At 34.9% G+C, this 16,105-nt stretch overlaps 4 protein-coding genes across 4 annotated transcripts; 2 read left to right on the top strand and 2 right to left on the bottom strand.

The window, feature by feature from the left end:
- The first annotated feature begins 4,312 nt into the window (after nucleotides 1-4,312).
- LOC145620160 (VQ motif-containing protein 10-like) lies at nucleotides 4,313-4,729 on the top strand. The gene has a single exon (XM_081674795.1). It carries the CDS (start codon nucleotides 4,313-4,315, stop codon nucleotides 4,727-4,729), a length of 417 nt encoding a protein of 138 aa, XP_081530921.1.
- Nucleotides 4,730-5,773: 1,044 nt separating this feature from the next.
- Nucleotides 5,774-9,327, bottom strand: LOC145619518 (ADP-glucose phosphorylase-like). The gene is made up of 3 exons (XM_081674228.1): nucleotides 8,728-9,327; nucleotides 7,273-7,563; nucleotides 5,774-6,433 (listed from the first exon to the last, which is right to left on the bottom strand). Exons 1-3 carry the CDS (start codon nucleotides 9,220-9,222, stop codon nucleotides 6,101-6,103), a joined length of 1,119 nt encoding a protein of 372 aa, XP_081530354.1. The 5' UTR covers nucleotides 9,223-9,327; the 3' UTR covers nucleotides 5,774-6,100.
- Nucleotides 9,328-10,300: 973 nt separating this feature from the next.
- Nucleotides 10,301-13,644, bottom strand: LOC145620306 (uncharacterized). Its single transcript, XM_081674950.1, has 5 exons — nucleotides 13,417-13,644; nucleotides 12,629-12,771; nucleotides 12,406-12,535; nucleotides 12,045-12,236; nucleotides 10,301-10,684 (listed from the first exon to the last, which is right to left on the bottom strand). Exons 1-5 carry the CDS (start codon nucleotides 13,576-13,578, stop codon nucleotides 10,478-10,480), a joined length of 834 nt encoding a protein of 277 aa, XP_081531076.1. The 5' UTR covers nucleotides 13,579-13,644; the 3' UTR covers nucleotides 10,301-10,477.
- A 571-nt stretch (nucleotides 13,645-14,215) lies between these two features.
- On the top strand, nucleotides 14,216-15,969 carry LOC145618921 (nicotinamidase 1-like). The gene is made up of 5 exons (XM_081673537.1): nucleotides 14,216-14,573; nucleotides 14,677-14,860; nucleotides 15,105-15,238; nucleotides 15,334-15,519; nucleotides 15,701-15,969. Exons 1-5 carry the CDS (start codon nucleotides 14,430-14,432, stop codon nucleotides 15,782-15,784), a joined length of 732 nt encoding a protein of 243 aa, XP_081529663.1. The 5' UTR covers nucleotides 14,216-14,429; the 3' UTR covers nucleotides 15,785-15,969.
- The last annotated feature ends 136 nt before the right edge of the window (nucleotides 15,970-16,105 follow it).

The following is a 16,105-nucleotide window of genomic DNA, read 5'->3' as shown; positions in this document are numbered from 1 at the left end:
GGAAAAAGGTCAAAAAAAATCCAAAATTGAAGTCTATAATCCACGCTTTTTGAGGAATTTTTGAAGTTATGGGGCCTAGTAGAGAAAAGTCTTGAGACCGTAGGGGATACATCTTAGGGTCATATAATGCCGTTTGGAACCATATATGACCATTATATGTTGTCATAAATGTTCGTATTAGGCTTGAGTTCACGAAATCGTTGCAAGTTTCGAACGGGTAAATTGACCGTTTTAAGGCAAATTGGAGGGTTCCACCCACCAAATTGGACTCCCGGATGGTATTAGGGACCATGGTAAACATCTCAGAAATTTTTATTTCCAGACGAAAAAAGGTCAAAAAATTTCAAAATTAAAGGCTATAATCTACGCTTTTTGAGGAATTTTTGAGGTTACGGGGCCCGGTAGCGAAAAGTCTTGAGAACGTATGGGATACATCTTAGGGTTATATAATGCCGTTTGGAACCATATATGACCATTATATGTTGTCAAAAATGTCCGTTGTAGGCTTGAGTTTTCACGAAATCGGTGCAAGTTTTGAACAGGTAAATTGATCGTTTTATGGCAAATTGGAGGGTTCCACCCACCCAATTGGACTCTCGGAGGGTATTAGGGACCATGGTAAACATCTCGACAATTTTTATTTCCAGACGAAAAAAGGTCAAAAAAATTCCAAAATTAAAGGCTATAATCCACGTTTTTGAGGAATTTTTGAGGTTATGGGGCCCGGTGGCGAAAAGTTTTGAGTCCATAGGGGATACATCTTAGGGTCATATAATGCCGTTTCGAACCATATATGACCATTATATGTTGTCATAAATGTCCGTATTAGGCCCAAGTTCATGAAATCGGTGCAAGTTTCGAACGGGTAAATTGACCGTTTTAACGCAAATTAGAGGGTTCCACCCACCCAATTGGACTCTCGGAGGGTATTAGGGACCATGGTAATCATCTCAAAAAATTTATTTTTGGGCGAAAAAATGTCAAAAAATTTCAAAATTGAAGGCTATAATCCACGCTTTTTGAGGAATTTTTGAGGTTACGGGCCCGATGACGAAAAGTCTTGAGACCCTATGGGATACATCTTAGAGTCATATAATGCCGTTTAGAACCATATATGACCATTATATGTTGTCAAAAATGTTCGTTGTAGGCTTTAGTTTTCACGAAATCGGTGCAAGTTTCAAACGGGTAAATTGACCGTTTTATGGCAAATTGGAGGGTTCCACCCACCCAATTGGACTCCCGGAGGATATTAGGGACCATGGTAAACATCTCGGTAATTTTTATTTTCGGGCGAAAAAAGGTCAAAAAATTTCAAAATTGAAGGCTATAATCTACGGTTTTTGAGGAAATTTTGAGTTTACGGGCCCGATGGCGAAAAGTCTTGAGACCCTATGGGATACATCTTAGGGTCATATAATGCCGTTTGGAACCATATATGACCATTATATGTTGTCATAAATGTCCGTGGTAGGTTTGAGTTCACGAAATCGATGAAAGTTACGAACGGGTTAATTGACTGTTTCAAGCCATATTGGATGGTTGCACCCACCCAAATAGACTCCCAGGGAGTATTAGGATCCATGGTAAGTATCTTGACAATTTTTAATTCCGGGTCAAAACAAGTGGAAGATTGTCCAAAATTGAAGGCTATATACACGATTTCGGATCAATTTTTGACATTTTTTCAAAAAATGAACTGAATGTGTTGGATGACTCTATTTTGAAATTCATGAAATATAGTGATGTCATGTAAGTCAGTAAGTGTAATAATGTGATGTAACTTGACTATAGTGATGTCATATAAGTATATTGAAGTGATGTGACTTGACTATAATGATGTCATATAAGTATATTGAAGTGATGTGATTTGACTATAATGATATCATGAAAGTATATATGAAGTGATGTGACTTGACTATAATGATGTCACATTATGAAAATAAATTTTTAATAATGTAATGTTATAATATGACATGGCTTGACAATAATGATGTCATTAAAGTATATTTATGCTACATAAATGATGTAATATGGGTAAAATAGTGATGTGATGTGATGTAACCATAATAGTGATGTGATTTGACAATAGTAATGGAAATGAACACATTACAAACATGAATAGTGACTATTTATTGTTACTATTCACATGTGTGTTGATTGATATGAATAGTGACTATTCGTTGATAGTCACTATTCACATGTGTGTTGATTATATGACTAGTGACTATTCATTGTTACTATTCACATGTGTGTTGATTTATCATGTAAGTATCGTATCCTATCTCATGTAAACAATCACCAACAACCCAAACTGTCCCCAAATCACCCTGTTTTGGGGTCAATCACCATATTCTCGGTCCTGAAATTGAACCTCGAAAAAAGCACAATAAGGGAAATATGGAATATAAAAAGTGTTAAAAACCCTTCCCCATCTTATTCCCAACCCTTTCCCTATCTTCTTAGCAAATTTTCATATTTTTCCAATTACCGCCTTTTTTCCCGTATTTTCATTTTTTAGGGCCCACAAAAAATATATTTCTGCAAAAATAAAAGTGTCAAATGTTGATTAATACCCATTCTTTGGATTCCACCAAAAAAGAAGGGGTGTTATTATCACATTTTCACAAGTTTTGACCCATTATTGTGTTATTGACAGTCGAATGTTCACTAAGATTTTACAATAGGTATACGATATAAAGCTCTATAGGGGAAGGTGGGCAACTCAATGTAGAATAGCTATAATATAGTTATTCAATGTTGATTCCTTCTCCGGACCTGAGGTAGGTTGTGTGCATTGCCAGACGCTAGGAAGAATGCACACAAAAATCTCACCGGAGGCAAGGTGGAAAATATGACGGAAAATCTTAAATAAAGTACATAATTGGTAGATTATACTAAAAAGAAAATATTCAAATAATTTTGGAACGGATGAAAAAAAAATAAATAAATAAACTAAAAGCTAGCGAGACTAGAGTTTTCGTATTGACTTCAAAGATTATCTTGACCAGTCAAATTAAAAAGTTAATAACCAAGTTTATAATTTGATTATTAGATCGCATTAAAAAGCCAAAAGTCAACTATAGAGAATCAAAAGATCATTTATCAAACATCACTAAGACTTACAAGTACATATATATCCGGTATATGTTTGCAAACAATAATATTTGAACAAAATAGAAATGCGTGTAAAGCGGAAGAGAGTTGTTAACAAGCATTTTCGAGCCAAGAATTGTGATTAATGGAAGTATTCGAAATGAGGTACTCTTTATTATTATTATTATTATTATTATTATTATTAGTAGCAAGAAATTAGTCGAGGCTCCTTTTAGACAAAAAGGTGGTTTTTTTTTTATTTGAAGCTTCTAGATATTTGAAGTATTGAGTTACTGCATGACATCAAATATCTCAATATATATAATCAATTTGTGACATTATCAATAACACATGCAAAGTAAAATAAAGAATTTTAACTATAAATAACCAGACAAAAATGAATCGAATTTGCGACAATTACTGATTAGACTCAATAACAAAAATGAACCGAATTTGCAACAAACCATAGTGTTAGACTTTATTGTGAGAGTGATCAATCAATAAAACTTATTTTTATTACCTTAATTAGAAACTTATTGAATTAGTTTATCAATGCACTTTATATTGTCCCGATAATTAAAGATTTGCTATAAATTCATGGGAAAAACACGAGTAATCAAACATATGTTTGGAATGTCCCTATCTATAACCAGTTCTTAACTCCCCTCCAAGTAATTTCCACATGCATCACCCCTTATACTAAATTACTAACCCCACTTCCTTCTTTCCTTGCTTCTCATCTACTTCTCTTGAAAATGACCTTTGTTCAATAAGTTGAATTATTGGGACCAAAATAAAAGGTCTGTTTTTGCCATAGAACAAATTTACACGTACCTATATTCTAAGATAAATCACATTCATATATATGCCTTTCTCAATTTCATCAAAGAACCTTCCTAGTTCCTATTCAATTGGCTTGACCAAATCCTTAAAAAAAATCCACAAAATTGGCTATTGTTGAATTTTATATATTTATTTTATAAATCAAGGTTTTGGTCTTCATCGACTGCTGCTAAAAGTAACGGTCCACTTTATCTAACCAATCATTTTTGATTGCTTATCTTTGCTTCATTCTATTACTATATAAATGAATCATCTAATTATTATAAAATTTCCCAAAACATAAAAAAGCTGAGAAATTTTATACTCTATAAATCCCAAAATCCTTAGATTAATTTTCCAAAGAGTTTAACACTTATTAAGAGTGATTAACTCCATGTCTAGTAGATCAAAACTAAGGCAGCCTATGAAAGTGGTGCATATAAAGACACAATATGTGGAAACTGATGCTTGTAGTTTCAAGTCTGTGGTTCAAGATCTCACTGGCAAGGACTCCACCATAGCTTACGCGCCTTCAACTTCACGAGTTATGAAAGTAAGTAAAGAGAAAATTAGTCCTCGGCCTCAATCAAGGCTAGCACGTACAAGTCATGGCCCTCAGACGATGTCTGAGGGCCATTTCTTGCTTGATTGTAGTGAGGGAAACAACCTTCAAGATTATATGGGTCGAGGTGGTGGTGGTGGTGGGAGTTATTCGTTTTTGTCTAGGAATTTGTCTTACAAAGAGATGGATAGGTTGTTGAAAGAGTTGCCTCCTTTAGATGATTTGCATAAAGTTTTATCTTTTGATTAGTACAAATGAATTTCTTGTCTAAGGTAGGAAAAAGAGAGAAGATACTGTTATATATATGGCTCAAAATTGTGAGCATATTGTTTCGTGTAGCTAACATGGCCTAACACGACTATCGTTATTTAGTGGCAAAATGGAGGGGGGGGGGGGGGGGGGGGGGGGAACTGTAAAACCGATTTGTTCTACACCATGTAGTAAATCTTTAGTGTATAGGTTAATTTTGTTTTATTAATTCTTTTGATTTATTTTCGTAAAAAAAAAAAAAAATGATATTTATTGAATGTTCTCAATCTAGCGGTTGATTTTTACATCTTTTCTATGTTCATGTACTTATCTTGAACTTGAACTTAAAACACTGTGTGTTAAGTGTAACTACAAACATGGATTTGATCATAAAGAAGTTTATTGACCCTATAATTATTGTTGTTTCTTTAAAAAAATAAAAAATAAAAAACTCATCCTTGCTTGGGGGATAGATATGCAAAGCTACAATCATATGTTAGAACATGACAAACAAGCTAAGACCACTCTCATTCATGGGCAAATAAAAAAAATGTCATTATCTCTCTACCCAGTTTCTCACTCCTCTTTTCCACTTTTTCTTATGGGCATTTTTTTTCTACAAGTTCTCACACATTCATGGGCTAAGAAAAAACCCACACCACTCTCTCTCCTAAAGTATTACTATCATCACATTATTTATTTTTTTTCTTTTATTTTTTTTGATGATTTGGTACCATGGCCCACACTACTGTAGCAATTAATTTTTGCCATTGCTATGGGCATTTGAGGATTTCCCCATGGGTATTTTTTCTAATGTTCATGAGTGGGAAGCCAAAATTTCATTGTTTTCATTAAAATCTCCTCATGGGCAAAAAAAATGCCCATGAGTGAGAGTGCTCGAAGGCAAATCATGGTTAAGGAGCCCCATAAGATGTGATCCCTAGACCAGGCATATAACGCAAGGAGCGTCGAGCTATACTACTACTCCACCACCTCATCCTCTTGATAGCTCAACTTATATCATACTCCATGATGTAAATGATATCACATCAGTAGAAATATTATTAAGGAGTTGTACAGGGTATTAGAATACTTCTTATTATATTAGTACGTCATGTTCAACATACATCATGCATTAAGTCATCCTAAAAATAAACTATTACATGCGAATGTGGCATGCATCACATTACAATCTCTCAACGGTCCAATTCTTGTCTTAAACTATGTACAAGTATTGTATATAGTCAAGACTCAAGACATTATGAAATCAATTTACTTTGAAACAAATGGTGTGCTTACATCTTTATTCGCCGAAAAAAATGATACTTTGTATCATCTCAAGCTACTCTATTCCGTACTCGAGTTCACATCTCAACAATCAACCTTAACTTCTTTTGGTATCTCCTCTGAATCTTCAACATTAACTTCTTTGAAAATCTCTTCACTGTCTTCAACGTTAACTTCTCTTAATATCTTTGCGGCATCTTGAGGAAATACTGGATTAATGTGACATCCAGTTGCGATTTCAAATCCAGCTAACACAGTCAACTGAGGGACTATCTGTAGAAACCAGTGACTGCAGCTCAATTGTGAATCATCAATCCGCAGAGGAGATGTGTGAATCATATAGTTAAATGGTGGGTTGTTTAATTGCAAAGCCATCTTCTTCAGCATAAGTTTGAGTAATCCACCAAGGTCGTCTGCCTGCATACAGAGACCAAACGATGTCAGAATCTTAATATAAACATCAACGATTTCATGAAAATGACAGTTTGGTACTGCAAATTTGCAAATGTAGTTTCCGTGAAAGCTGAAATAATGTACTGTTTTAGTAATTACTATCGAAGTATCAATGTCATTTGGAAACCAAGCAAAAGGGGGAGGGATCGAAAGGGTATGAAAAGAGGATTAACAGGGGAAAAAAAGGTCTGGTGAATACCTTAAAAGGCAAAATATTTTTAGACTTGAGCAATAAGAAGGTACTTGATAATTCTCTCCCAGTTGCCAAGCCGTACTCAACTGGATTCATTCCTATATCATAAGCAGCACATCTAATTTCCAACGGCGAATTCTAAAACTTGTGCTTATTGACATGGAAGCACCTCCCATGAGCCCCATTACGAATTCACGAGCAGTGAGAACATCGGTTATACACAGGCATACCAATTTATTTACTAAAGAATGGTTAATCATGAATCAGCAGGATATGTAAAGCTCATTTCTCTACAGAATAATCTGCACAGTACAGTACATTACTAATCTCAATATACCAATTTTACTTTTTGCTGAAAGCTAAGCTAATCCTCATTACTCAACAACATTATCTCTGCTATGTTACACAATTTTTGAAATTTCACAAGTAGTCATCTATTCAATTTTAGCACTTTATAAGATTGTAGAAGATCTAGTTAAGATGTGAACTTAGTTTAGTGCAAAAAAGAAAAAAAAAAAAAAAGGAACTGTTTTTCCTGGATGAAATACAGTCAACACAAAATGAAAACTAACAAAGTGAATTATAAGGGAACAGGAGCAGCAAATATCACCTTTTCCTTATCTATATCATGGAAATGGGCAGAGTGAAACTGCGGAATAATCCAAATCTCAAAGGCATAGCTTGCAGCATATGGAACAACTGAAACAAAGTGTCTTGATTCATAAATGATAAGCTCTTTCGGTAACTTCTCACAAAGGATGCAGTTCCCTGTCTGCTCAAAATGCTCTTTCATAGCTGCAAGGCGAGTAGATACAGAAGGGGGAACAATTGGAAGAGCGATTATCTGACTATGAGAATGACTCATTGACGCTCCAGCAGAAGCTCCATGATTTTTGAATACCTACACAGTATCAAATGGTCGGTTTTAGCAAGCAGGGAAGGGATAGGGGGAAAGTTAGCCAATCATGAAGGGCTCAGTTTAAGACCTTTAAGTTATTTATTAAACTTGGACTCTTAGATTTACCTCAACTAGCCATGTCAAATTCCCTACACTAGAACTTAAGTATGAGACTACGGACACTTGAAAATATATTAATACGATAATACTTCATTGAATAGCTAAGTCACACTTACACAAGTACCCGCCATATCCAACACATCTACTCGAGTGTAAGTAATACTGAAAACAAAGCAGATTATATACAATAATTTTCATCTCCCTTGGTTTCTTAAAGATCAAAGTTTCAGAAGAATTCAAAAGACGATCACCATATCAATATCAACAACCTATTTCAACAATGGGCATCAAAACTTAAACATTAACATCCAAATTGAATGCTTCGTTGTGTACACATTTGAAAATTAGAAAGAACACTAACCCCAAAGTTCCACAACATCCTAATAAAAGCTCTATCTAATAATAGGCAACATCTTTTTAGCAAAAAGGACACAAATTATGTATCACTCATTACTATTTTTCAACATGACCTGTCTATCCTCTTTTTTCCATTCGCAAATTCAACAAGATTACAACTTTACCAAACAACCAAATATTCACACAAATGCAAAACTATCATCCCTTTAACATTAGACCAACAAGACAGCAATCCAACACTTCCAAAAGTAGTAATTTTGTTCAATTGCACCAATTTTGGACAGAACAACTGCCAAAAGTAGTAATTTTAGTTCCAATTGCACTAATACTTGCATAACACTACCAACAATAGTAATTTTTGTTCCAATTGCACCAATATTGGACATACTCTTTAAAACAATCACATTAACCAGTCATTATTATGGAAAATTAGTAGTCCCTCATCATGAAATAAATTTCACCCTCAATGTTACTCAAACTCTTCATTTCATTCATACCCGTGTCAAATGATCGAAATTCCGACATTGGTGGGACACTTTGACACTTCATTCAGGGAAACTATTACAGAAACTTTTCACAAAATAGCCGAGTTGGACATTTGGAAATTTGGACACGGATAAATTGATGATAAACCAAATGCAATTATCAACATTAACATTAAAAAAGGGGATAAGAAGAGAAAAACAAAACCTGAACATATTGAATGTCATCAAAAGAAGCAATTTTAAGCACCCTCTTTTTATAAGCCATCAAAACCTCCCCAACCCCGGACCCGGGAAGATCAGACAAATGAACCGGGTGGGTGATTGTCTCAATCACAACATCATGAAACCCAAACCCGGGTACAACCCCACAATCCGGGTTTAGTATACCCGGATTGTGGGGTTGTATATCCCTGCTAAGAGCGGGATATAAGTTCTGGATGACTCGGATTCTCCAATTAGAGTAAGAATCCGAGTCATCCAGAACCCGGAAAATCTCCGGTGCACATTCGTGCTCGTTCCCAATACAAAAAGGGCAAGTTTGGGATTGATTTTGATTGGGGTCTGAAACAGGGGATTTGGACTTGAAGTCAGAAGGACGTTTGGATCTTGCTGGAGATAAAACAACCCATTTGTTGTTGATTTTGTCTTTCCTTAATTCTGGGTTTTGAGGTGATGAAGAAGGAGGTTTTTGTGGTGCCATAATTTTTCTGGGGTTTGGGGTTTTTGCTGGTGAATTTGGTGGCAAAAAGTGGGATCCAAAATTGAAGGGAAAGAATAAATAAAGAGTGTAAGGTTGAAGGTTAGGCTTAGATGATACTGTAATATGAAAAATTGAAAATATAACGATTTTTATGTGGAAGAATATGTTAATTTTCCTTTATTGGAAAAAATTGATTCCAAAATAAAGCTTTGATAAAAGTTAGCGTAGTTGTTACTTTATTTGAATGATTAATTGTTGCTATATAAGTGAAGTTTCTACTTAATTAAGTTGATGTTAATCACATTGATCCCTTTCATATAAATTAGTTTATATTTCGTATAAAATTGTTAAAGTTAGTTAATTTTAGTATGCTTAAAATTAATACTTCGTACAAAGTACATTAAATGTCATGATGATTCTACTTAAGGCACAAGAAAATACATTTATAGTAGAGGTATAGAGGTGACAAAAGTTGACAATTTTGACATGGTATGACACGATAACACAACACAAACCGAGCATGAAATGCGGAGTAGTTAATTATGTGTCAAGGTTTTTGACTTTCCGACGTGTTTACTTAGGGCCTGTTCTCTTATGTTGAAATTCAATTCAATTCAGTTCAATTCAGCTGAGTTCAGTTCAGTTCAGCTCCTAATTTCCTTCTCTTATAAAATATTCATTTCAGTTTAGTTCAGTTTAGTTCAACCGAGTTCAGTTCAGTTTAGTTCAACCCCTAATTTCCTTCTCTTATAAAATATTCATTTCATTTCAGTTAAGTTCAGTTCAGCTGAGTTCAGTCAATGAGAACAGACCCTTAATGTGTCATTTTTCTGCCCACAACATGAACATCAACAAGTGCAGGGTAATGTAGTATCAGTTACGTTCAAAGTCCTTCAAACTTTCAGAGAATGTCCCCTAACATATTTTTTGTCCTAGCTTTATTACTCTATATGTTATTAAAAATTTGATTTTACTTGGAAAGATTTCAATTTTATCTACTAAATGTTTTTTACCCAATATTTGATGAGCAACAAAAAATGCACTTGGAAATAAAATGAGTGTTCAATGCTCATTTGAATGAGTAATAACAAATTGTAAACGCACATATTAGAAGCTCAAGCATCTGAACATAAAAACATAGACTATGCTCGTTTCATACTGTACAAAGTGCGTCACACACTCAGACACGCAGCTTATTTTCAAAAGTAAACATAAAACTAAGTTTCAAAGGCAGTAATAAGATCAACATATTTGCTTAGGACAAGTAACGAGACATCCAAGACTGGAAACGAGACCATGCAAGCTGAACATTAGCTTCATTTAGATCATTCAATCCCATGGCCTTCCTCCTCTCGATTCCTTCTGGAGACAGGTTCATGAAAGCATGTCCACTTCCTGGGTAGATATGAACCTCATTTGGCGCACCAGATAACTTCAGCTTTTCCTCCAAACTTTTGGCAGTCTGAGATTTCAAATAGATGCCATCAAAATTTATTTTCCAAAAGTCTTAAAAGATGCATTTACTCAAAACACAAACACCAATTTACCATAACATAATGCATTCAAAGTTTCAAACCTTATATATGACACATGGCTGCTTTTACAATTATTGTAACACGAAGTCACAAAGTATATTATGAAAAGGAGGAATAGCTCAGTTTTTATATTTTAGACAATAACATCACATTGAATATAATCCTGAACTAAGCTTTGGTAATTTAAGCATTTCCCAGTTTAATAGTCATGGAATAGGCATATAATATATTAAAGTTGATCTACATGGAAGGCTCGCTGCTCAAGTGTATGCCATCTTTGGAAGTATGGATATTAAGAACGAAACTTTCAACCTATTTAACTTAACTGATCTTTCATTTATATTGGGTTAATGTCAATTAATGCAACACATTATACATTTCATCATTGCATCCAGCCAATGCTTCATATATTGTAAGAAAAAACTATTTTCCAAACCAGATGCATTTAAGGCAAATCCAAAGACGAAGGTCCTTCACTACGCAGAGTTGGACCACAGAAATGCAGAATTTTCAGGGTAACAATTGGTAGTTAATATGGATGATGTTTGGGTTCGTAATCAACCACTCCGTACCATTTACAGGGTTCACACATGTAATTTCTCTATACAAGATAATAAGAGAATACAAGTGATTCGTAAAGTCTCTTTTTCTGGTTAATAGGATCTATACTCTGATAGTCATATGTGACGAACTGTAGGAGGGGATATAGATGTATGCTGTTCTACTCCTAATTAAACATAAACTAGGGATAAAAGGGCTTTATCTGGAATAAGTAACAAATGAAAGTTAGAATTGAAAGTTTAAATCATCATTTCACCCTGTGACGACAGTTGTGTAGCTCATGAACACCCTTCCCCACCGCCCCCCCGCCCCCCCCCCCCCCCCCCTCCCCCCCCACCCCATCAAAAATTAAAAAAATAATGTATACAACCTTTTGAGTTATTAAGGTTTTTCCTAAAACTTATGAAACTCTCCTAAATATCATGAAAGTCATAATGCCTCATGAGACATTGCTTAATCCATTTTAGTGAAGCTAGAGTGAACATCAGTCAATTTTTGACAACTAATCTTATAAAAACTAGCATAGCAACTCAACGTTAAATGCAGATTTACATGATGCAAAACAAAAATATATAGGATTCTAATTCCTCCATTGTCAACTACCAAACCCAACAAACGGGATTTCAATACACCTTTTCTTATTGTTCTGACATTTTAGTTAGCTATATTATTCAGGGCAGAGGATAGCAGAAGGTAGGGAGGGGAAATTTCGGAGAAGGGACTTACTGCCACATCTGAAAACCCAGCAATGTTATCCAAATCCCCAAAATGAGCTTGGACAGGAGCTTTAGCCTGGGCAGGATCAGCAAGTTGTGGTGAAGGAGTTCCATAGAAGCCAACAACGGCATCAATTCCAGGAACTAAGACAGCGCTTGCAATTGACAGAGCACCTCCCATACAGTATCCAGTTACTCCAACCTAACAAAACAAGTTGATAAAAAAGTTCGTTAATCAAACATGCCCATTATTTGTACGTGGAGTGAACTGTTTTGTATAACAATAACATCCCTAAACAATGACTAAAGAAAGCAAGAACTTTTACAATTTTCCCATAGCAAAATCAAATACCGGACCAACAAGCGCATACCTTCTGTGAACCATTTGCCTTAAGCCAGTTGACAGAAGCTTCAATATCCTTAATAGCACCTGCCCAGTCCAGACCTTCCATCAAATGCTGAGCTTCAGCAGCATCTAAACCCACCTTTCCACGGTACAAGCTGCAATAAACAAACACAACGAACAAGTTATATGACCACTCAAATTATACTCTCAAAGGTTCTTATAAATCAAAGAAACAACAAATTCCTTACTCTGGAATAAGTGCCTTAAAACCAGGCTCCAGCTGAGATATTTTTATAGCATGGTTTTTAATTTCATAGTCTACTCCCCACCATTCTTGAAGCACAACAATCCCAGGAGCATCGTCTTTTCCGACAACATATGCATCAAAGCTCTAGCAATTCATACAAACAATACAAGAAAAATTATTCATAAATCTTTAGTGGAAAACATAACCCTTTAAACACTCTCATACTGTAAAGTCAACAACTCAAACCAAAAAATAGCTCCTCCAGTCCTCCCTAATCTCCCTGTTTCGTAGTTAGTACCAAAGTTAGACTCCTCATTTACCCAAGTACCTGTGTTGGATCTTCGACACTCCGACATGGGTGTATAATGTATAAAACATACCTGACACTTCACTTTGGACCAAAACATGAAAATTTTTCATTATGTAGCTTAATAAACACCAATTATTAACATAATGGCATCCAAATTCCTCAAATCACAAAAACCAATTAGAGAATTGCAAAACCCAGAATATATTAAGGAACAACCCAAAGAATTGACCCATCAAAAACCCCAAAAAATTTGCCCTATGAAAAAGCCATTAGCTTGATTTGATAGAATCCCATTTCATTTCTCAGCCAAAAAATGCTAAATTATACCCAAATTATCGCCAAAAATCAAATAATATCATGCAGAAAATACAAGAAACAAGACAAGAAATAAGACCCATGTAACAATCGGGTCAAACCATAAGAATTAAGGAGAAAATAAAGAGTAAAAATCAAAGATTATAAGATGATGAAAAACATACAGTGTCCTCTCGCTTAATCTGGATTTTGTTGAATGCAGAGTCAGCCATTGATCGAATTTGAAGGCGATTAGAGAAGGAAGAAGAAGGGTATTTTACAGGAGAATATCTTATGAAGGAAGATGATGAATTAAATAAGGTTCTACAAGCTAAAGACCCTATCATTTTCAAAGGGTTTATTTAAGGTTTATTTTGTTGGGTTTAATCTTAGGTGAATTGTTACTTAGCTGAAGTTTTCTAGACAAAGACTCTTCTAGTAGGTGATTTTTTTTTTATTTTTTTTTATTTTTTTTTTTTTGTCTACAAATAGTTTGTGTTTGAGAGTACTCAGAATCCTTGTCTTAGAAATGTCTACATCGACTATATTTATTGTATTCATGAACTTGAAAATGAGGCAATTAATATAAACCACTACATATATTATGACGTTTTAAGGGTGCATTGTGCACTAGCAAGTTTAGGTATACGACTATACGAGGTAATATGAGCCACTATACTATGTAATGGGAGTGTACCAAAACTACCAATATATGTATTGTAGTATTTTATTTTCTGATCCAAGTATACTTTCATTAAGGTATATCGAGATGTATAATAGGGAGCATATATCAAATGCTAACACAGTGAACGCTATTTGCACATCATTATCCACTAAATGAGAATATTGTCATTTAGCTTAATTAAGAATATTCAAGGGTGCTATTTACTATTTAGGATCTAATAATTGAATCACATATCCCACCGCCATTGATGACTTTGAGCTTACTATATAGACCCCAAAAAATAATTTCCCCATCCCTTGTCAGATTAATCAAGGATAACTCTTTTCTACAGATAATAACTTTTGACCAAAATGCACATAAAGCCACAATCTCATCAATAAATGTTGTGTGATCAAGCCAATAAATAGACTAGCACAATCTCACTTCTCATCTACCATAACAATTGCATATCTTACTAACCTCAAAATCATACACTTAGTAAGTTGGCAAAATAAGAAAAGAAAGAAAACAGAGATGGTTTCATCCCCAATTACTGATCTTCTGAAGAATCAGCTGCCTCTTGAGCAGGAATGTTTAGAGCTAAGCGAACACGTTCGATACGATCTGGTTCTAGTAGACATCATCAATGGTTTCTGCACTGTTGGAGCTGGCCCTTTGGTAACTTTAATTTAGTACTCATATTTTGATCATATCCTACAATTGAATCACTATTTGATCATATATTATATAATTTGCACATACATAAATTGGGTATTTTCAGGCTCCTGCAGAACATAATCAGCAAATGTCAGACATGATCAATGAAGCAGAGAGGCTAGCAAGGCTTTTCTGTGAGAAAAAGTGGCCAATAATGGCCTTCATTGATTCTCATCATCCTGATGTACCTGAGCATCCTTATCCTCCCCACTGCTTGGCTGGATCAGAAGAATCAAATCTTGTTTCAGGTAAGTAGTTTTTTTTTTTTTTTTTTTTTTTTTTTTTTTTTTTTTTCTGACTTCGATTGCAGATCATACATGTTCCTGTAAACGCAGAAAAGTATAATACTCCCTTCGTCCCAAAAGTATCATACATGTTCCTGTAAACGCAAGTATAATACTCCTTCCGATCCCAAAAGGCCAAAAGTATCGTATATGTTCCTGTGAAACTATATATAACTATGTAGTTGTATATCTGCTCCTGCTGCTGCAGCTTTGAGATGGCTAGAAGAAGAATCAAACGTGACAATTAGGCGTAAAGACTGCTATGATGGATTCATAGGCTCCATTCAGAATGATGGCTCTAATGTCTTTGTGGACTGGGTGAAATCCAACAAGATTGAGTCGGTAAGCTCTATCATTATCTTAATGTTAATGGGCATACAAACGATATCAGACCTACATTTGACAGTAGTTCATTCTTCTGTTTTTGGTTCTTGAAGCTATTGATAGTTGGAGTATGCACAGATATATGTGTGCTGGATTTCGTCTGCTCAACATTATCAGCAAAAACTAGAGGTTTTCTCTCTCCTTTAAACGATGTGGTGGTTTACTCTAATGGCTGCGCCACATTTGATTTTCCCGTTGAAGTTGCTCAAACTAGTAAACATGGTTTTGCTCATCCACAGGTAAATTATTATTGATCCTCAATCTCCAAATAAGTCTTGATAACTTCATTGCTAGATAAAAGTCCCTTATTTGGGGACAGTAGTTCTTCATGAGTCACATGAGCACCAATCATACGAGTAATACCTTTGTTGGGTCTTCTATATTCACCGCAGAACCTAAACATCACTGATTTGGTTACAGGAGATAATGCACCATATGGGGCTATACATGGCTAAAGAAAGGGGGGCAAAGATTGTGAGCACCGTGTTAGCAACAGGGCCATGAAAGCATCGAGCTTATTCCCAAAATTTGAATTCCAAAAACCATGTATTTTGCTTCTATATCACAATATCACTTCATGTAAAAATATCACATGTAAAAGTGAAACTAAGCACCCAGACTATTTACTCAAATACCAAGTATTACTGTATTAGTATCGAATTATACTATCCAGTCTGGTAAAATATAAATCTTGTCCAGTTGTCCTTCAGCAGTAGTAATTCAATTCTCTAGACAATTTACAGTTCAAAGGTAGACTTGTTGTGAGTCTCACCTATGAATTCTCATCCAAGATCAGCGGTTTTCATTAAGATCGTTCTCATAAAC

The sequence above is a fragment of the Chenopodium album genome, chromosome 27 (genome assembly GCF_948465745.1).
Source record: "Chenopodium album chromosome 27, dcCheAlbu1.1, whole genome shotgun sequence".
In the NCBI taxonomy this organism is placed as follows: Eukaryota; Viridiplantae; Streptophyta; class Magnoliopsida; order Caryophyllales; family Amaranthaceae; genus Chenopodium; species Chenopodium album.
Note: the sequence above shows the minus strand (reverse complement) of the source record. Positions and strands in the feature narration are given on the sequence as shown.

What these genes read in the sequence shown, in the direction of transcription:
- LOC145618921 (XM_081673537.1), top strand. Translation starts at nt 14,430, where the DNA reads ATGGTTTCATCCCCAATTACTGATCTTCTGAAGAATCAGCTGCCTCTT. An exon ending in CTGTTGGAGCTGGCCCTTTG is followed by an intron (nt 14,574 to 14,676) that starts GTAACTTTAATT and finishes GGGTATTTTCAG; the next exon opens with GCTCCTGCAGAACATAATCA. An exon ending in AGAATCAAATCTTGTTTCAG is followed by an intron (nt 14,861 to 15,104) that starts GTAAGTAGTTTT and finishes CTGCTGCTGCAG; the next exon opens with CTTTGAGATGGCTAGAAGAA.
- LOC145619518 (XM_081674228.1), bottom strand. Translation starts at nt 9,222, where the DNA reads ATGGCACCACAAAAACCTCCTTCTTCATCACCTCAAAACCCAGAATTA. An exon ending in ATGACATTCAATATGTTCAG is followed by an intron (nt 7,564 to 8,727) that starts GTTTTGTTTTTC and finishes GATACTGTGTAG; the next exon opens with GTATTCAAAAATCATGGAGC. An exon ending in ATGATATAGATAAGGAAAAG is followed by an intron (nt 6,434 to 7,272) that starts GTGATATTTGCT and finishes CTCTGTATGCAG; the next exon opens with GCAGACGACCTTGGTGGATT.
- LOC145620306 (XM_081674950.1), bottom strand. Translation starts at nt 13,578, where the DNA reads ATGATAGGGTCTTTAGCTTGTAGAACCTTATTTAATTCATCATCTTCC. An exon ending in AGGCAAATGGTTCACAGAAG is followed by an intron (nt 12,237 to 12,405) that starts GTATGCGCTTGT and finishes TTGTTTTGTTAG; the next exon opens with GTTGGAGTAACTGGATACTG. An exon ending in CTGGGTTTTCAGATGTGGCA is followed by an intron (nt 10,685 to 12,044) that starts GTAAGTCCCTTC and finishes TTGAAATCTCAG; the next exon opens with ACTGCCAAAAGTTTGGAGGA.
- LOC145620160 (XM_081674795.1), top strand. Translation starts at nt 4,313, where the DNA reads ATGTCTAGTAGATCAAAACTAAGGCAGCCTATGAAAGTGGTGCATATA.